Genomic DNA, 18,414 nt, shown 5'->3' on the forward strand with positions numbered 1-18,414 from the left:
AGGGAAATTGTAGATTTATTAATAAATAAAATTTTGAAAATTACTAATTTCAATTTAAATATATAGATCAGATTAATTTTCTAAGTTCATATTTTATTTATAAATTTGTCACTATAAATAATGAAAGATTTATTAACGTTTTACTAATTATATCATTATTTAGATTAAATCACATAAATATAATATTTTTAATAACTGTGCACTAATCGTTTCGATAAAGTTTGTATCCATTTAAGAAAAAGGGATATTCAAATAAAAATGTATAATTTGAAATATATTGATATACATAAAATACCACAATTTTCAGTATTAAGAAAAAAACCATGTGGTGTCTTAAATTCTTTGAAGAATAGTTCATTAGGTATATCATGTATTATAAGTATTATGTTAAAAGCTAATTTGTCCAATATTTTTACTACATATTCAGACACAGTGTACTTCTGAATCGATTAAGTAATATTGGATACGAGGAAGTAAACTATAATAAATTAATAAATCAATTTATGATTCACAGTTTTTAAATTTATTTTTAGAAAATTAAACTATATTAAAATACTATATTATTAACATTGTTATCCAACACATATAGGTAAATCTATTTTGAACTAATGATTGAATATTCATTATGTAGAAACTATCGGCTTTTTTAGCTTCGAGCAATTTCTTGCATTTTATTACTTTAATCATTTTTGTTTACGATTGTGTTAATTCAATAATATTTTTAAAATTATTTGTTGAAAATTGTAAATGTTATATCAAAATGAAACGTGGTACTATACATCTATACATCCATATTGTATAATCTCAAAATTAAAGATGATAAAATACAATGCTTATAATGACATAGAAGATAATATATATTGATTCATTGTTAAGTATAAAAATGGCAATTTATATATTAATAAAAATTCTTGTATATAAATTATAATAGAAAATCACAATCTACGGAGTGTAGATTTAAAAAATTGACTTTATATTTATTTTTTTTTAAATCGATTTTAAAAATGATTTATATTATAATATATAATTTATTATATATATATTATTTATTATAAAAAATTCGAAGAGACATTAGATAGAAATTTATGTATGGTATGAAGTTTTTAGATCATTTATATTGAGTAATGCTATCGACTTAATAAATTATGAGTGAATTTTGCTGCTTCTCCGATATCTAAAATCATTTTACATTTAATATATTTTCTTCTATTCTCTTCCTACCCTCCTTTATTACGATATTTCTTATTACAGTGTCGATGTGTGTAAAATGTTAAATATATCATGTGATGTATTAAAAATATTTATTCGTCTCATTATATGGCTACTGCTAAACAAAATGGTACCTCATTAAATTAGAATATATTCGATTAGCATGTGAATCGACAAGCAATTCAAATCATAGTAGAGTAGAATGTAGTAATATTATTTGAAACGAGAGTTTTCTAACAAATGTAAAAATATGTATTTGTAATATAAGTGTTCTATTGATATATGTTTATTTAGTTTGAAATTTTATAATTTAAATAAAAACTGATTTCTTTCATATATCATCAATTTCAGTTTCTACATGCCTATGTATCTTTGCATAAATATTTAAAATATATATATTTATTAATATAACATTTTACCATTGTCTTTATACAATAACATAATTAAATTATTTATCATAAAAAATACTACCACATTATTAATATATTTTAAATTTTGATTCATTTATATCTAAGTAAACGTTATATTACACTAATAAAAAAAATATAAATATATACATTTATATATTCTATTTAAGTTAATTTAAAATTTTTGTGGCATTAAATAGATGAAACATTTAATAAAAGTAGACTAATTATGAATAATTTATATTATATAGTTGCATATACATACATACATACATATATATATATATATATAATGTTTCTATATTTTTAAAATATAATGGTATTATTTTACGATTAGAAGAAAAATTAACCACATCTTTCTTTACAAATATACTATATATAACACTTGGACATTATTTTTTGTATATTATTGTATATAGAATACCTTTTAAATGTAATATACATTCGGTTGGTTATTACTAAAGTTATTAATACATACATCATCGAAAATATAAAGTACAAATTGAAAAATCATATTTTTGATTTTTTAACGTTGAAATATGTTTAATCAATCATTTTATTAACAAAAAATTTTGCTATAACAATAACTAGAAAATTATTATGAAGTTTTCATAAATATGATATGATTACATATAATAAAATAAATTAATTGTTATTACGCATTACTCGTCTTATAATTATGCATCATTTTGTGCATTAATTTATGCATTTATACAATGTAATAGCAGAGATAAAAGTTCTTAAAAAATTCTTACGGTGTAAATAGAAACTATTCTTATATATATATATATATATATATATATATATATACAAAATTAATTTATTATATTCAATTGACTCTATAAACATTCTTCAAAACATTCGTTTCTTTAAAAGAATAATAAAATTGTTTTGAAAATTTATAATTATTGTTGCTGCGATGTTTCAAATATATAATTTTCCATTTGTGGGAATTTACTCAATTTTTATATGTTTGAAAGATTTCATTATACAGAATAAAATTTGGTCAAAATCTTATATTTATGAAAAATTATTTGTTGAACTCGCTATATCGAAGAAAAATATCCTTATTTATTAAATCCAATTACTATAACGAAATTGGTATTAAAATTTAATTTAATATTTATTTTTATGAAATGTAATAATAACCGTTGAATAAATCGTATTCTAAGTTTATGTAAGATAATTTATTCTTTTTAATGTTTTTATAGCTATAAATAAAATTAGAATAATGATTAATATATGGTATAATAATATTATTTTTATTTAATATAGACGTGAATTTACGGTAAATATTCTTTGACTATTTATAAACGTACAAATAATTTGACATAATGAACTTGGAAGTCCAGTAATACTTAAAAAAATGAACTACATTCTTTATAGCTATTTTCCAGTGAATTTCAAGAAAAATATTTTCCAGACCAATATCAAATAAAATTTTACAACTTATCTATTTAAAATATAATTGCAATGCCGTATATAATTATGGTATTACCTGGTTCACGTTATATATTTTATATCATACGGTATTAAGATAATCACATACTTTAATTGAAAGCATAGCAATATATAAATTAAACGTTATCACCATGGACCTTACAGGAAAAAGAGAAGACTGTAATCAGTAAATCTTCAGTTGTATAGTGCTGTATAATCCAAAGAAGAAAAGAAAGAGATAGGTAGTGAGATAAAGAGTGAGAAAAAGCGTGAACGAGGGTGGGAGGGTAGGATGGAAGGGGGAGTAGAGCTCTGATTCTCTAGAATCGACGTCCCCTCGTTGCAGCCGAGATCCGCACCTTTTGCATCAGTATCTAGATCAAGGCATCAGCGAGTCGGATAACGGTAGTGTGCAACTCGCCTTGACACCCGAGAGAAGGATTCATTGGAATGAGAACATAAGTAGGAATAATTTTGCTTTCTCCCTCTCTCTACATCTTTCTTATGCTAAACTTTACGTTTTATACCCTCGAACTCATTTAAAAAATTTCTAAATTGCTTAAACAACACAGTCAATTGACATAATACATATATTTTATATTACGGACATAAATTTCCACAAGTATTAATATAAGACATTTATAACATTCTTTCCGCAGATTCTTTATTAAATTTGTAACTATTGTATTAAGACGTTTATTGATTACTTCAATATATTTTATATAGTTTTATAATACTTTGAAGTAAATAAAGTATTTATTGAATCTCAAATATCCAATGTTTAGCAATTACTTATAAACCATTTCATGTGCAAGCATTGCATTGTCCATAAAGACGAATCTTTATTTATAATAATTTAATATTAACTTATAAAAACAATGTAAATACTAGTTGAAATTGTGTTCGATAATAAATATATTAAAATCCTTTGTAATTAATGAAAAAAAACTTATGTAATATATTATATATTTAATGACCAATATGAATATTTCAATATTATTAGAGATTTTCCTGTTTTCCTCTTATGTTATCGTATCATTTATATTTTACATACAATGAATTTTAATCGCAATTTAAATAAGTTGTATCTATCTCGATAACTTTTTCCAGAATAATTCAAGGAGTGATGTACTACATTATAGGATCATAATCATTCAATTAAGAATATGTTAAAATTATTCGTTAACACGAATATTAAAATTCAATCTTAACAAAGATTTTTATTAACAATAAAGCACGAATACAGTTTAATTTAAATGGAAGAGACATGTATAATTCTATTAGTGGTGGCTGTTTTTTAAAATCTTACAATATACTACTAGGTACAGTAAGTTTGATCACAATTTGATAAAAACAGAAATACATAAAATTTTATATATACCTGTGGGACATAACATATATATATATATTTTTTCTTTTTATTTTAATTCTTTTTTTTTCTTCTTTTTCACTTTATTATACATAATTCAGTGATTTTCTATTATTTTATAAATTATCTATTTGAAATTCAAACATCAAATGAAATATTTACTGTATAAATTCTTTCTTTTCCTTAATGTTGAAGATTGCTCAGAATGATGAGTTTTAATGTCTTCATAATATCGTAATGGCTTAACATACATTTTGAAAATGTTTAATTTCTAAGTGTGTTAAAAGTATAAAGGTACGAGGCCAAGCATTAATGAAATACTATTGTTTAAAGAAAAATCGCTTACGAATATAAATATTATTGAATTTTAAGGAAAGGGCCTTTTTTATATTATAATACTTTTTCTCTCCTAATATAACTGTATTTTAAAATATACAAATAATTAACACGTCCTCTTTCCAATTCCACACTTCATTTACACTTTTTTTTTTTTTTTAATACATACCTATGTTACAAATATTATAATAATTACGTTAGTCTGCTTGAAAGAAAAATTCAATCCGAATTTTTATTCTGCAACGATTCTTACCGATGCACCAGAGATGTAAGAATAATACACATTACATAGCCTTTTCCTGAGACCTTTGACCGCAACACGAACATTCGAGCAACGAGTTAAACATTTGGTCTAGCAAAGCATTGATCAAACTAGAAGCATACACGGGGCAATTGTGCTGATGAATAATATTCTTATAGACTCGTAGTTCGGTCGTTCGGCTGTTGGAGCATGTGAGCATTCGAGTTAAGAATGGGGTCCGAGCGCGCACTCGACCTCACCTAAAAGTAAGTCTCTCCCCTCCCCCTAATCATAATCAAAAGCTCTCGGCATCTCCAAGTCCAGGATCGGCTGCTATCCTCGTGTTCGGGGTTCGGGGAGATCGCGGCGCCTCTCTCCTCCCGTGCTCCCCACCCAGCCGCTTCCTCGAGGCTCCGAGTCGATTCGGCTGAGCCGACGAGGCAGTCGCGCTAAGACGGCGGAGCCCGCAGAACGCGGCTCTTACGGGGACCTCCGCGCTCCTTTGTCCGGCGAGTTTTAAAGTCGCGTTCTCGCGGATCCTTGGCCGGGATCGAGAGCGGTCGCGAGCTTCTTCTTGCGAGCGAGCAGCCAAGCGAACTTAGCCCATTTGAGGGAAGAGAGGGAGCGGAGGCGAAGCGCGCAGGTGAGTTCATCGCCGGGGACGAGAAGTAGGTGGAGACACGTAGGGTTCGCGAGCTCGCGCCGCATTTGAATGTAAACAAGGCCGACGGCCAAGGCAGGTGCACCGTTACGGGCTAAGTCTCCCCATTGGCCCGAGAGTCCGGATATTCGAGCGGATGAGAGATTCGACGCGGGTCCGCGCAACGGCAATCACGGGCCAGCCTACTACACCGATGTCAGGGTCATGTTTGAGCCACGGCCTCCGGCTTTATGTAACCGAAAGCCCATTTTAATAATGTCGGCCAGTTGCATCGCATTTTCTCGGCTTCTTTTTTAACGGTACCGTTAAAGGAAAAGCAGCCCGAGCGTACAAGTGTACAGCCGAGTGTCGGGAAGAATTGCCACTGCTCTCCGCTACATCCTTACGACGCGCCGATTTCACTTGCGCGTGCCTTTTCCGGGATTATCCGCGTATATTTCCCTCCGAGCATTGCTCTGATTATGGTCGCGACGAAAGTCGCGCTTGGCGCACCTCGGTGATGCATCGCGCAATTCTCAATTATGAGAAATAGTACAGAAGGGAAATACGAGGTGTGAATTAGGACTGGAGCTCGACCTATGATAATGAAAAGCTTTTTCACAAATGAATGACGAACATTTTGCATTGAAATTTAAAATTCATTAATGTCGTGCGTGTTTTATCTTTATCTTTATGTCTATCTGTCTGTCTGTCTATCTGGCTGACTGTCTATGCGTGCATAGTTATGGATGATAGAAAAAGAGCGAAAACTACAAATCATAAGTTATATAATAATTTTCCTCTAATTAATATTTCATTGGAGTCTTGAAGATACGTAACTTCTTAGAAATTTCATGCGTGGGAATAATAAATTTAGTGAAATGTTGATTCGATGTTTAAGAATATGCACAAATAGATGGACGACCTTTATCTTTGCAAAAACAACATGTTACAATATGAAAGAGCTAAATTGTCTGAAAAAATACTTTAAAAGTTTCGCGCTAGACTCGAAATTTATTTGGGACAAGATGGCGTCGTTTTAGCATTACTCATAAAGTAAACAGTATTCAAGTAAATTGTTTTTAATTTTATTGCTTAATATTTTGTTATTTAAAAATTCTCTCCTATATACATTCATTAGAAAAATCCATTAGAGGAAGATGTATGTCAGTGAAAATTTGATCTCGATCAATAAAATTAAAAAAAAAACGATAGAATTATCGATAAACCATAACGCATTTAAAATGTAAAATCTTCTTTCATGTAACTTTTGCGAAGCATATATTTTGAGTCGTTATCATTTTTCTAAAATGAACACTTGTTCTCAAAAATTTATAGTATAAATAACAAGGAAAGATAAATCTAACTGATAAATACGCTACCAGATAGGGATAGTATTTGCTTCATTACCAGATATTTTATCACTATAATTCTTATATGAATATTGATAGATTGAACATTGGATATTGATTCCGATTGCTCATCTCAGCGCGCTGCTATTTACTCGCAAATATTGACAACTCTATGATATTTTTAAATGACGTAAAATGGAAATCGCCGTCGTCGAAAATGCCATGATGACTATTGAGCTGCATGGCCGTGAATTAATACGCACTGTTACCGCCACCGCCGTCGCTCCCGCGAGCAAATTCGTAAATATCAATCAGCGCATAAGAGATGTTTAAATTTCGTATCGCTGGAACAGCATCGCGTTAAGATATAAACAATCGGAGCGAGATTCGGAGGACGTCGCAACACGTATACATATAGAACGCTGAAGGAACGACATTTTCGGAGCTCACTTTCTCTCGGACACCGCCGCGGTTGTTTTCTTCTGGCGCCGCGAGGACATCGGATGCCCACGCATACGCTGCCTTTTACATTATGCACAGGCGTGTATCTGCGCGTGTGTCATGATATGGAATCACGCGGGAGTGGAATTGAGATCGTGATCGCGTGGATGTTGCTTGTATGCCATTCAGTTGATCGCTTTGGTCATTCCGACTCACACGCGGCTTTGCGTAACGCTTTCGAGACTCTACATTTACATTGCCAACATTTAAACAATCGTTTTCATTTTAGTGTCTTGTAATTAGCTGTATGTATTTATTGTTCTGGCATCTTTGCAGCCTTGCAACTTCATTTTCATCGATTTTTAATGTAAGTTTTTTCTGTGAAAACAGATCACTTCAAAGTATTAATATGAATTGGTTTTATAATATTTGTGTTGTGAAATATTGAGAGGTGCTAAACCTAACGATTGGACAATTTTCTATATTTATTAAAGCATTAATTGGTATAAACGCTGATTTGTGGGGCATAATTACATATCCGAAAATTTTATAATTCATATAAAACAAGTCTGTATAATGATGCGATATTTAATGGAAAAAGGGCTTCACATTGCTCACACATAAATTGTTTTAAAATAATTTCATTTAACATAAGTTTAAATTTCGTTATGCACATATCGCACGTTGATCATTTAAGTAATTACCTGCATTTTAGTTGAATATTAATTTACTACTGTAGATACTTTTTTTTAATTAAATAAATATAAATAGAATAACAGTTTATACCTTAGTAAATAATGATATTATAACGCATAAATATATTTGCAGAATTTAAATATTTTTATGGTAAATTATAAATTTTTTTTTTTAATATTTAACTTCAAAATGACATCTTTTTTATATTTATATTAATTTTTCTATGTGTATACCTCTGTAATTGGAGAAATATCAATTTTATCTAAATTTTATTTTTTATTTAAAAATGTGAATGAAACTTATCGTTTGCAAGCATTGATATCTCCAAATTAAATTCTACTAACTGGTAAACTAAGAAAAAAATAATTTAATTTTGTATTATCGCATTTAATATGTATTTTTTAATTGATTAATGCGGTTAATAATTATTTCTTAAAATTTCAATTAAATTTAAACTATCTCAATTATTATATATAATTATATAACGTTTTATATATCGTTTAAATGAAAAATCATATATACATATCGATGAACAGAGCATAAATGGGATTATAAATATTGTAAATAACTGAAGCTGCAAAGTAATGAATGTATAAAAAAATTTAATGCCTTTCTATTTATCATGGAATTTATAATCTATGCGTACAATATATTATACGATACTATATTCAATTGGTTTTATTCAATACACATATGATCCATAATGTAATATCAGTAGTTGTAATATAATAGGCTTTATTTCCGTTAATCGACATTTCGAAAATCCAACAAAGCCTGATTATATATAAATATTTTACAATCAATTCGATTTTTTCAGAGTTGTGCGGGCAAAATTCTGCCATAAAAATGGATTGGTCCTCTTGGTCCTTTTTGCTTTTCATTTGCAGTCTGGCTACTTATAATGCCGCTGGTCAAACGTAAGCGTAACATGTCTTTCATAAAATGATCCTAATTTATTAATATTAATAAATAGTCTAGCAAAATCGAATCTTTATATTTATTCGAAGGTATTATACTATCGTCGCGCCAAAAATCATCCGTCCTAACTCAGAGTATCACGTAGCGGTGAGTATCATCGGTTACTCCGAGCCCACAACGACCTTCGTCGAACTCTCCGGTCAACTAGACAATGGAGAGTCGTTCGCGGTGTCCGAAAGCGTCGTCGTCGAGCCCTTCGCAACGCGTATTCTCAGCCTCGAAGTAAGTAAAACATTTCCATTAATATTAAATAATATTGGTATATTATATAATATAAATAAATAAATAAATATATATATATATATATATATATATATATATATATATATATATATATTTATATATATATATATATAACCAAGTATGAGGAAATTGCGCTCTGATTACTTATGATGTCATATAAACCATTCCGAGCTCAGTTACTAATCCAGAAATTCATTTTTTATTATTACATACCTATTAAGGTTAATTATTATTGCAATAGCTCAATATTTAAAAAATGAGCTTTAGATCTACTAGCAACAATCTTAATTGTAATCTAAACAATAAATTTTGTCTTTAAAAAGAATTATGTAAAATGAATAAATTATTTCTGAATTTTATTCTCTTTTTCATCCGTTATTTTTATATTTAATAATTCTAATATAAAGAAAAAATGTTCATCTTTTTGAAAGTATAATTATAAATATAATTATTAATTATAGTTATTCATATATATAAATAGCTTAAGTTTTCCTTCATAAAAAAAGATCTTATTTTGTGAAATAAAAATTTAATTTGGCTGAAAACAAAATCTTATATTTCTACTTAATATTCCAATAAATATAACAGTTTCATACGATATAATAAGCTAATGCGATTGATTTTATTTGAAAGATAATTCTTAGTGAGACAAGCACTCATATTAGTATGTATAAAACTATTACGTATTTTTTAAATTAGTTTTTCTTTAATATTCATGTTTAAATTAACATCACTTGTGTGCATCATTTGCAATTGAAATATTTTATAAATATTAATAATTGAGGCAGTAAGAAAGTAATTTAACAACTTAAGTAAAGTATCGTGTTAAGTGTTTGTTATATAAATTAAATATTAAATAGGTTTAATATTAAAATTACACTATAATGTACCGTAAATTTTGTATAATTATTATATAATTATTTAGTGTACAATTATTTAGTTAAAATTGAAAAATATTAGTCAAATCTTTAAAATTTCTATGTGCAGAAATTATAAAGATCCAGAACTTTGTAATGATGAAAATTCTTTTAGTTTATAAGAAGTAATATAAAGAAAAAATTTAAATATTATTATAATATTGAATTATAATTTTATTAAAAATTTCTATTTTTCTCTTAATACATGTAACATACTGTTTATAAATTATAGTTATAAATGAATAATGACTTCATTAATTAAAGTTAATTTATTTATAAAAGTCAATAAAATGTTTGAGAAAAATTTTCTTTTTAATATTATTAAATACTATTATAAACTTTAAACAATAAAAAAAAAAGTATTTAAACTAGATGCATACATGTATAATAAAAAATGCATATTCATTTTTGTACCATCATAAATATTATAGCTTTTAGGAAAGTCAGTTGGGACATTTCTACGGAAAAATGAAAGGTCAAGTATGTGAGACTGGAAGAAAGTAGAGATTCTATTCACTTTGACCTAAATCTCTGTAGTGAATCAATGGCAAATACTGAAACAAGACACACGTTTCGGTGTACTTCTATTCAAATAATTCAAATTTTATTTAGTAACATAATAATTAAGAATTAATTTCAATTATTTCTCAAACTGAATTATACCGTTTTATAGAAAGTTGAATACTAGAGAACATATTTAATAATATAAGTAAATTTAAAAGACTTAATGCTAATGAATTTTACGATACAATTGCTTTAACTGTTAGAGCAGTAATTAAATAATTTTTAACCCACTAAATTGATAATAAAACACTGATATTTTTAAATTATAATATAATAATATTTCAAATTAAATTCCATAATTAAATTGACGTCTTAATCAACTTGATTTAGAACTTCGAAGAAAAATTGATAAATCATTATAATTAATAATCACCATTGTATGAATAATTACACTATTTAAAATTAATATATATTTAGTTCTTATTAACGAATTCCATGATAGCTTCGTAATTTTAAATTCTAATTTCATAATTTATTTTACAGAAAAGTCTCAATACTACAATATGTACAATTCATTTTATGAAATGCAACTTTTTTTTTTTTAATAAAATATGAAATATTTTATATTAAAAGTGGTTTATATACAAATATCGTATACATATTACTTGATTTTTATTATATACATTCAAGTGCTTAGTAGAAAATTTTTAAATTCGGAGAATCGCTCAATGTTAATAAGATTGTGTCTATTTTTTCAAAATAATAATGACATCATGTTTGGATTTAGTAAATTGTTTGAATTATTCATTGGTCTTGATATGCTTAGATCGTGACTCCAGTTTTACTACAAAAAAGAGATTTTGATAAAGATTTACTCGTTTAAGGAGAAATATAATCAAAATTTAACTAACGGATTTATAAATAATCGGAATTATAAAAATTATAATATCTAAAGAATAAGGGACCTCTAGAAAATTTTAATGTAATTTAGTTACCTTTAATAGCGGTTACTAATATTACATCGTGTATCTCTTACACGATATAAATTGATTAACACGTAACACAAATCGATCGATGGAGCATAAAAGTCACATCTCCGTTAAACATCGTTATCTCTTCCAGCAACAAAGATATTATAATATCTACAACAAACATGCACATATTTCATATTCTAAATAAGATAATAATAATAAAGCAGAAAACATGGTTTTTCCATAAGTACATAAGTTATCCCTTGAGATTCATTCGTGGCTATGCTTTATTACATAATTCGTAAAATAACGGTTTTCGCAATACTTCGTGCACATGCATAAAATTTTGTTTCTCTTTATTTTCCTGGTACCGAAGTGCGGCGCAATAACAAAAGTAGAAAGAAGAGAGAATATGAGAATGCTCATACATTACCTATACATACCTATTCATTGTGTAAGGGCCAAATGGGTAATTACAAAAAGTTTACAGGATACGGGATACAACTGCCTTTTTTCAGTCCTTCATTATTTTATATAAAAGTTTTAAAGATCCTAAATAGCACGTATTGATAACTGCTATAAATGTGTTAACGGGCACTTTTGGAACGCTTTGAATACAAAAGAGCGACACGATGTTTCACGATTTCTCAAGTGCTTTCAAAATTTTTTATATAGCTGCTTAGTATGTACCTTGATTAGATGTTTTGTATAGGTAAATTACTATTAGTAAGAAATTATTATAAAAAATTTACAAAAGTTGTTTTCCATTTCATACTTATTACTACAATTACATTGTAAATAGTACTGTATACTCAGTGCATTTATTGACAAAAAAAAGTGACTATAAACTTTATTTAAAAGATCAATAAAAAAAATATAATAAAATTATTGAACTTTCATTTGGGTATATTAAATTATTTCTATTTTGTTAAAAATTTTTTTTTTTGCTAAAATAACATTAGAAGACAAATAAGATTGTCAACTATAAATTTCAAGTTTTATCAATATAATATATTACATTTATGCGCATTTGATTTATGAACAAATAAATTTATAAATTTATCTATATATTATGGAAGTAAGTATTTATCAAAAGTATTTATGATAAATATTTATTCATTTAATTAACTAGAAATTACGTGTTTTATAGGAAATAGTTAGTTTATAATAATGAAATATATTTAATTGATTAAAGTAAAGTTTAATTTTTTTAAAATAAAAAAATACTCATGTTAATTTTAATAAGAATTATATACTACTTTAGTCATAGTAGACAGATCTAGCGACAGATAAAGACAAAAATGAATATTAAAATTATAAGCGGCTTGGTAAGCACATCGTAACAATTAATTAAAATTTCATGAAAAACCGGTAAGACGTTATAAAATTATTAGATTACTCTAGTAAACTATAATAATAACAAATTAATAATCTTACGTTGGATGTTCGAAAGGATAAATCACTTTAAAAATATGTGGACAGTAATGATGCCAAAAAGAGTAGAATAGAAAAGAAATTGAAGATAATAGAGTTATTTAAGCTTGTTAGGATAAGTCATCTAAATTTCAATTATTATACAGCAATTTGAAATTAACATCTTATAAAATCATAATATAATGAATAGTATTATTATTTAATATCCGTAAATAATGTATTAATATTTTACTTGAAAGTCATTTTATTTAAAGTTACCGAACAAAAATCTATTACAAAAGACGATGACAGAAATCTAATATTTTGGGAAATAAGTAAGTATGTTAATATGTAAATCGAGATATGTGAGTTCAGAAAGAACGAAGGAACGTTAAAATTGAAAGGAGTGCACTCGTCCGGTGCGCTCTTGTGCATTACGAGCCACTATTCTTCACACGGTGCATTCCCATAGATTCCCCAGGCGAGTTCTCTACCTCTAAATCGTGGCCGTGACCCCAAGCTCATTATACATTCCTCGCTCACACGATGCCATAACTTTCTGTTTGCGTACGTGACAATTGCAGATTGGTGATACGGGCCCGGGTAATTACCGACTCCTGGCGCGGAGCCTTAACGGTTACGCTTTCGTCAACTCCACGGAGCTCGAGTATGTGCACAAGAGCTACGCAGTGCTGCTTCAGACCGACAGGTCGGTGTACAAGCCCGGCAATAAAATTCAGTTTAGATGCATCGTGCTGAACTCGAGGCTGAGACCTACGGCGAGTCGACAATTCGAGGTTTATATTACGGTAAGTTCAACTGTTTTACTGCTCCGCCGAACATTTGGTTATAATAATGCGCGCCGTGCTCTTGTATCCCTTTTCGCCGCATTAACTCTACACTCATCCTGATAGCAATGAATTTTAATTTTGTTGCATTATTGGACTTGTGTCTTTGCGAACTTTATCGCTGAAGCCTGAAGCCTTAAAATAAGGAGTAAATCTCTTCATTAAGAAAATCAACGCTATAAAATTATGTGTCTCATAAACATATATATTATATTATGTTTTTCAATGATTGTATGTATTGATTTATATTTTCTCTCTACTAGTTTCAACTAATTTCTTGATGTGTTTCAATTTCAATTTGATATTAGAAATTTCCAGAATTTTAATCTATGTAATCTTCTAACTGTTAAGCTGTACTTACTTTAAAATGAATGTTTAAAAAGGTAAAATAAATATGGTAGAAAATATTATGGTAATTATGGTAAAAAAATTATGGTAAAAAAATAATATGGTAAAATAAATATCAGTATTCTAAAATATATAAAAATCTCAAAAAATGCATATCTTTCAAAGTCTCCCGGGTGATTAACTAATTATTATTCGTATGACTATGGAGTACTTTAATAGAACATCTTATGCAATAAATCCTAATCAATCATAAAGTAGATAAGCACTATTTTTAATGATGATAGTTGTGCACATTGATATTATTCGTACTAATAATTATATACGTAACATATTTATACTATAATAAGCATACAGAAGAATTTCTAATCATTACGAATTTATTTCAAAATAATCATGGTAGGATGGCCAAGGCAATCGAATAAAACAATGGGATCGACCGACATTACATCAAGGAATATTTAATGCCGAATTGGAATTGTCACAGTCACCCGTTTTAGGTGATTGGGAAATTATAGCCAATGTTGGTAATCAGACATTCAGAAAAACTGTACAGGTCGCAGAGTATATTTTACCGAAGTTCGAGGTTACAATCGATGCTCCCCTTCATGCAACTTTCAAAGAAGGAAAAATCACTGTCATCGTTCATGCTAAGTAAGTTTTCTTTTGTTTTAGAAGATAATATTCTGCGGTTGCTTCTTAATGTAGAAACGTTGAATTTAGTCTATAATATAAGTAATATTTTTGAAATAAAAATAAATTATTTCGTTATTGAAAATTCTTATCGTATTGAAGTGATTACTAGTTTATTTACATTAAAAAAAAAATGCATTGATAAAGTCTAATGAAAAACAATGATTGTTGATTATCATAACGAACTAATTTATATTAAAGTTTCATTCTAATTTCTAATATACTATTATTTAAGTAATAAGCCTCTATAATGGTAAAAAGTCATAATTGCAATTCTGTTCAAGATCTATATAAAGTTCGAAATTACGAATGATAATTATTATTCTCTATTTCTTACTCTATTAAAAATAAGTTATTTATAGTGTACTAAAATTATATATTTCCATAAGCATTTAATAAAATAAAACTCTTTTTTTTATTTTATTTTAATCTGTATATTTACTTTAGTTCTAAACAATGTCTTTAAATAAAATATCTCAGAAAATATAGTCCGCAACGCCCAAAAAGTCATTAAAAATAACTTTTCATTTTGTTGATTATATTATCAATGATAATTTAAAAATTGCGATGAAACTTTGACAAATTTTCCAACGCAACGAATGTTACAATAATAATATAATTATAATTAATTGGATGAATTTATTATAAAATTATCATGATATATCTCCTCAAATGAAATATTATTTATTTACGATCTACCTTCCATCGCCCTACAGATATACTTACGGGAAGCCGGTAAAGGGTGAGGCTACGATTACAGCATTTCCTGATATTTATTCACCGGTATTGCAGCCCGTATATCAATCGCCCATCAGAAAGATCATAAAAATTGAGGGGAAAGCAACTGTGGACTTCGATATCATCAACGACCTCAGGTAACGATCTACAAACGATTCTTTGCTGCAGAGCCTACATAACCAAAATTCGCGTGTTAGTTCGTTAACCATCGTAGTTTCAAGAATCATCAAACTTTCGTGAAATATAAAGTTTTACATTCCATTCAATTAATTTCAGAATTAAATTTGACATCGAATCGAATTCGTAGACAAATCTGTCAAATAATTTAACGATAAAAATAATATGTAATAGATGTATGTCTATCGAGCTCAATCTTTATGATTTACAGAAATTACTACTGTTCGCAGAAATTACTGTTCACTCTTTATTTACTAACTGTGTATGTTAATTAATTATTATTTACAATATTTTTTGACCGTCGTAAGATATTAAATAAATTATTATTATGTAAATATCACTAACATTCAGCCACGAGGCTCAGAAAATTCAAAATATAAACCATCTTTAGCAATCTAATCGTCATCCACTTCATTTTTCTATAAATTATATCAAGAAGTAATCGAAGGCTAAGCTCAAGTTAAACAATATAGAAATGAATTTTAATGAGTTTTACAAATACACTCTAATAAATAGTTGGTAAATAGCTGAAAATGAATAAAAGTTAAAGGAACTTTTTTTTTGTTGCTATTCAATAGAGTGACTGACGATGACTACAGGAGACCGGTAGTTATCGAGGTTGCCGTAGAGGAAGCCGTCACAGGAAGAAGACAGAATAACTCCATGCAAATAACCCTTCATAAACACAAGTATACTATGGATTTACTAAGAACTGCGGAGTATTATAAGCCTGGCATGAAGTACACGGCCTTTGTAAGTCTCTACTTTCTTCTTGGCATGAAATATCGCATTCTCTTTGCTTGTCAAATGATATGGCCCAACTATTTTATGGTATATTTTGTGTAGAACATCAGATTATTAACAATATCATAGATTAAGAATTTAATATTATGATATAAATAATTTGCATACGGTAATTAATCTTTAAACTTATACATAAATAACTAAAATACCATTTAAAGATTTAAAAGTTATAATAATATCAATTATAAATAATCAAATTAGGTTTCATTGACATATTTAATTTTTTAGTTAAAAGTTGCGTATCATGATGGTTCACCAGTAATCGATAATACAAATCCCGTTCACATATCGTATGGGTATACCTATGATCATGAAAATTTATATAATATGACAAAAATGCTCGATAGAAACGGCATGATAGAGCTGAACTTTCATCCACCAACGTTGGTTCCCGATCACATATTTCGACCTCTTAGAATAGAGGTAATAAAAATAGATTATTAATTTGGAAAATTACTTCGAAAATACATAAAAAGTTTAAATTAATTCAATAATTTAATATAGGCTCAATATCTGAACTTGCATGAATGGTTCCCATCAACAAATCCGGCTTCGTCTAGGAGCGAAGTGTATATCCAAGCAACACTTCGTACAGAAAAACCTATGGTATTTATCGTTTACAATTCGAATCAATTTAATGTTCTTTACATAATATATTGTTTTTCATCTTTTTTAAATATAATAGGTAAATGAGTACATTGAGATTGAAGTGAACTCTACAAATCCATTAAAATATCTTAGCTATCAAGTTTTTGGACGCGGGGATATTTTGACTGCTAACTCCATTCAAGTATCCGATAGACGCACAGCGACATTTCAGTAATTTGAATATTTAATTATTTAATTAAAATAGCAAATAAATATGAATAATCGATTATTTGTAGTGATATAATTTTACGGTTGTCATAATTTCATATTTGTTATTCGATAACTATGTTTTTTTTCTAAAATACTGACGCCACTTTACCACACTTATCTTAATTAGATTCTTGACTACATATGTAATGGCTCCTGTTGCTCACTTATTAGTTTATTATGTAAGCGATGATGGCGAAATAATTGCAGATTCATTAGACATAGAATTGGATGGAGCATTGCAAAATTTCGTATGTAATTTAATGCCTGATACGTGAATTAAAATTTTACTAAATTATTCATGTTGAATCATCTTATCTTATACAACTAGGTTGATATTAAAATGATTCCTGACGAAGTTGAGCCTGGAGACAATGTAGATCTGACGATAATGGCAAAACCGAATTCTTATGTTGGTCTCTTAGGCGTCGATCAGAGATCTCTTTTATTAAAATCTGGCAACGATATTTCTCACGTAAGAACTTTGACAAATAACAAATAACAAATATAATGAAATTAAATTATTATTTTAATTTATATTCGTAATTAATATAAATTTTTCTACGCTTGATCATTTTTATATATCTTAAATAACTGAAATTTAAATAGTTTATATAATTGTAATTATTGTTTAAAAAATTTTAACGCACAATTGGAAATAATCGATAATTTATAAATAATGCATAATAATCTCAGTCATAATGAATTCAATAACGTCAATAGGATCAAATACGTAAACTCTTAATGTCCTACGATTCAAATGAAGCTAACTTCAATGACGAAGAAAATTTAGGTCA

General features: G+C 27.8%; 1 protein-coding gene across 1 annotated transcript in view; it reads left to right on the top strand.

Moving 5' to 3' along the window:
* The first annotated feature begins 5,430 nt into the window (after positions 1 to 5,430).
* Positions 5,431 to 18,414, top strand: part of LOC105366227 (CD109 antigen) — a 22,765-nt gene continuing 9,781 nt past the window's right edge. The window contains exons 1-13 of the mRNA XM_011504592.1: positions 5,431 to 5,645; positions 8,949 to 9,048; positions 9,139 to 9,331; positions 13,742 to 13,966; positions 14,754 to 15,004; positions 15,760 to 15,918; positions 16,537 to 16,711; positions 16,991 to 17,185; positions 17,267 to 17,368; positions 17,448 to 17,581; positions 17,748 to 17,868; positions 17,949 to 18,092; positions 18,341 to 18,410. Of these exons, the coding sequence (XP_011502894.1) occupies positions 8,978 to 9,048; positions 9,139 to 9,331; positions 13,742 to 13,966; positions 14,754 to 15,004; positions 15,760 to 15,918; positions 16,537 to 16,711; positions 16,991 to 17,185; positions 17,267 to 17,368; positions 17,448 to 17,581; positions 17,748 to 17,868; positions 17,949 to 18,092; positions 18,341 to 18,410 (1,840 nt within the window). The 5' untranslated portion in view covers positions 5,431 to 5,645; positions 8,949 to 8,977. The remainder of the gene's footprint in view (positions 5,646 to 8,948; positions 9,049 to 9,138; positions 9,332 to 13,741; positions 13,967 to 14,753; positions 15,005 to 15,759; positions 15,919 to 16,536; positions 16,712 to 16,990; positions 17,186 to 17,266; positions 17,369 to 17,447; positions 17,582 to 17,747; positions 17,869 to 17,948; positions 18,093 to 18,340; positions 18,411 to 18,414) is intronic.

Source organism: Ceratosolen solmsi, unplaced genomic scaffold (assembly GCF_000503995.2).
Source record: "Ceratosolen solmsi marchali unplaced genomic scaffold, CerSol_1.0 scaffold148, whole genome shotgun sequence".
Lineage (NCBI taxonomy): Eukaryota > Metazoa > Arthropoda > Insecta > Hymenoptera > Agaonidae > Ceratosolen > Ceratosolen solmsi.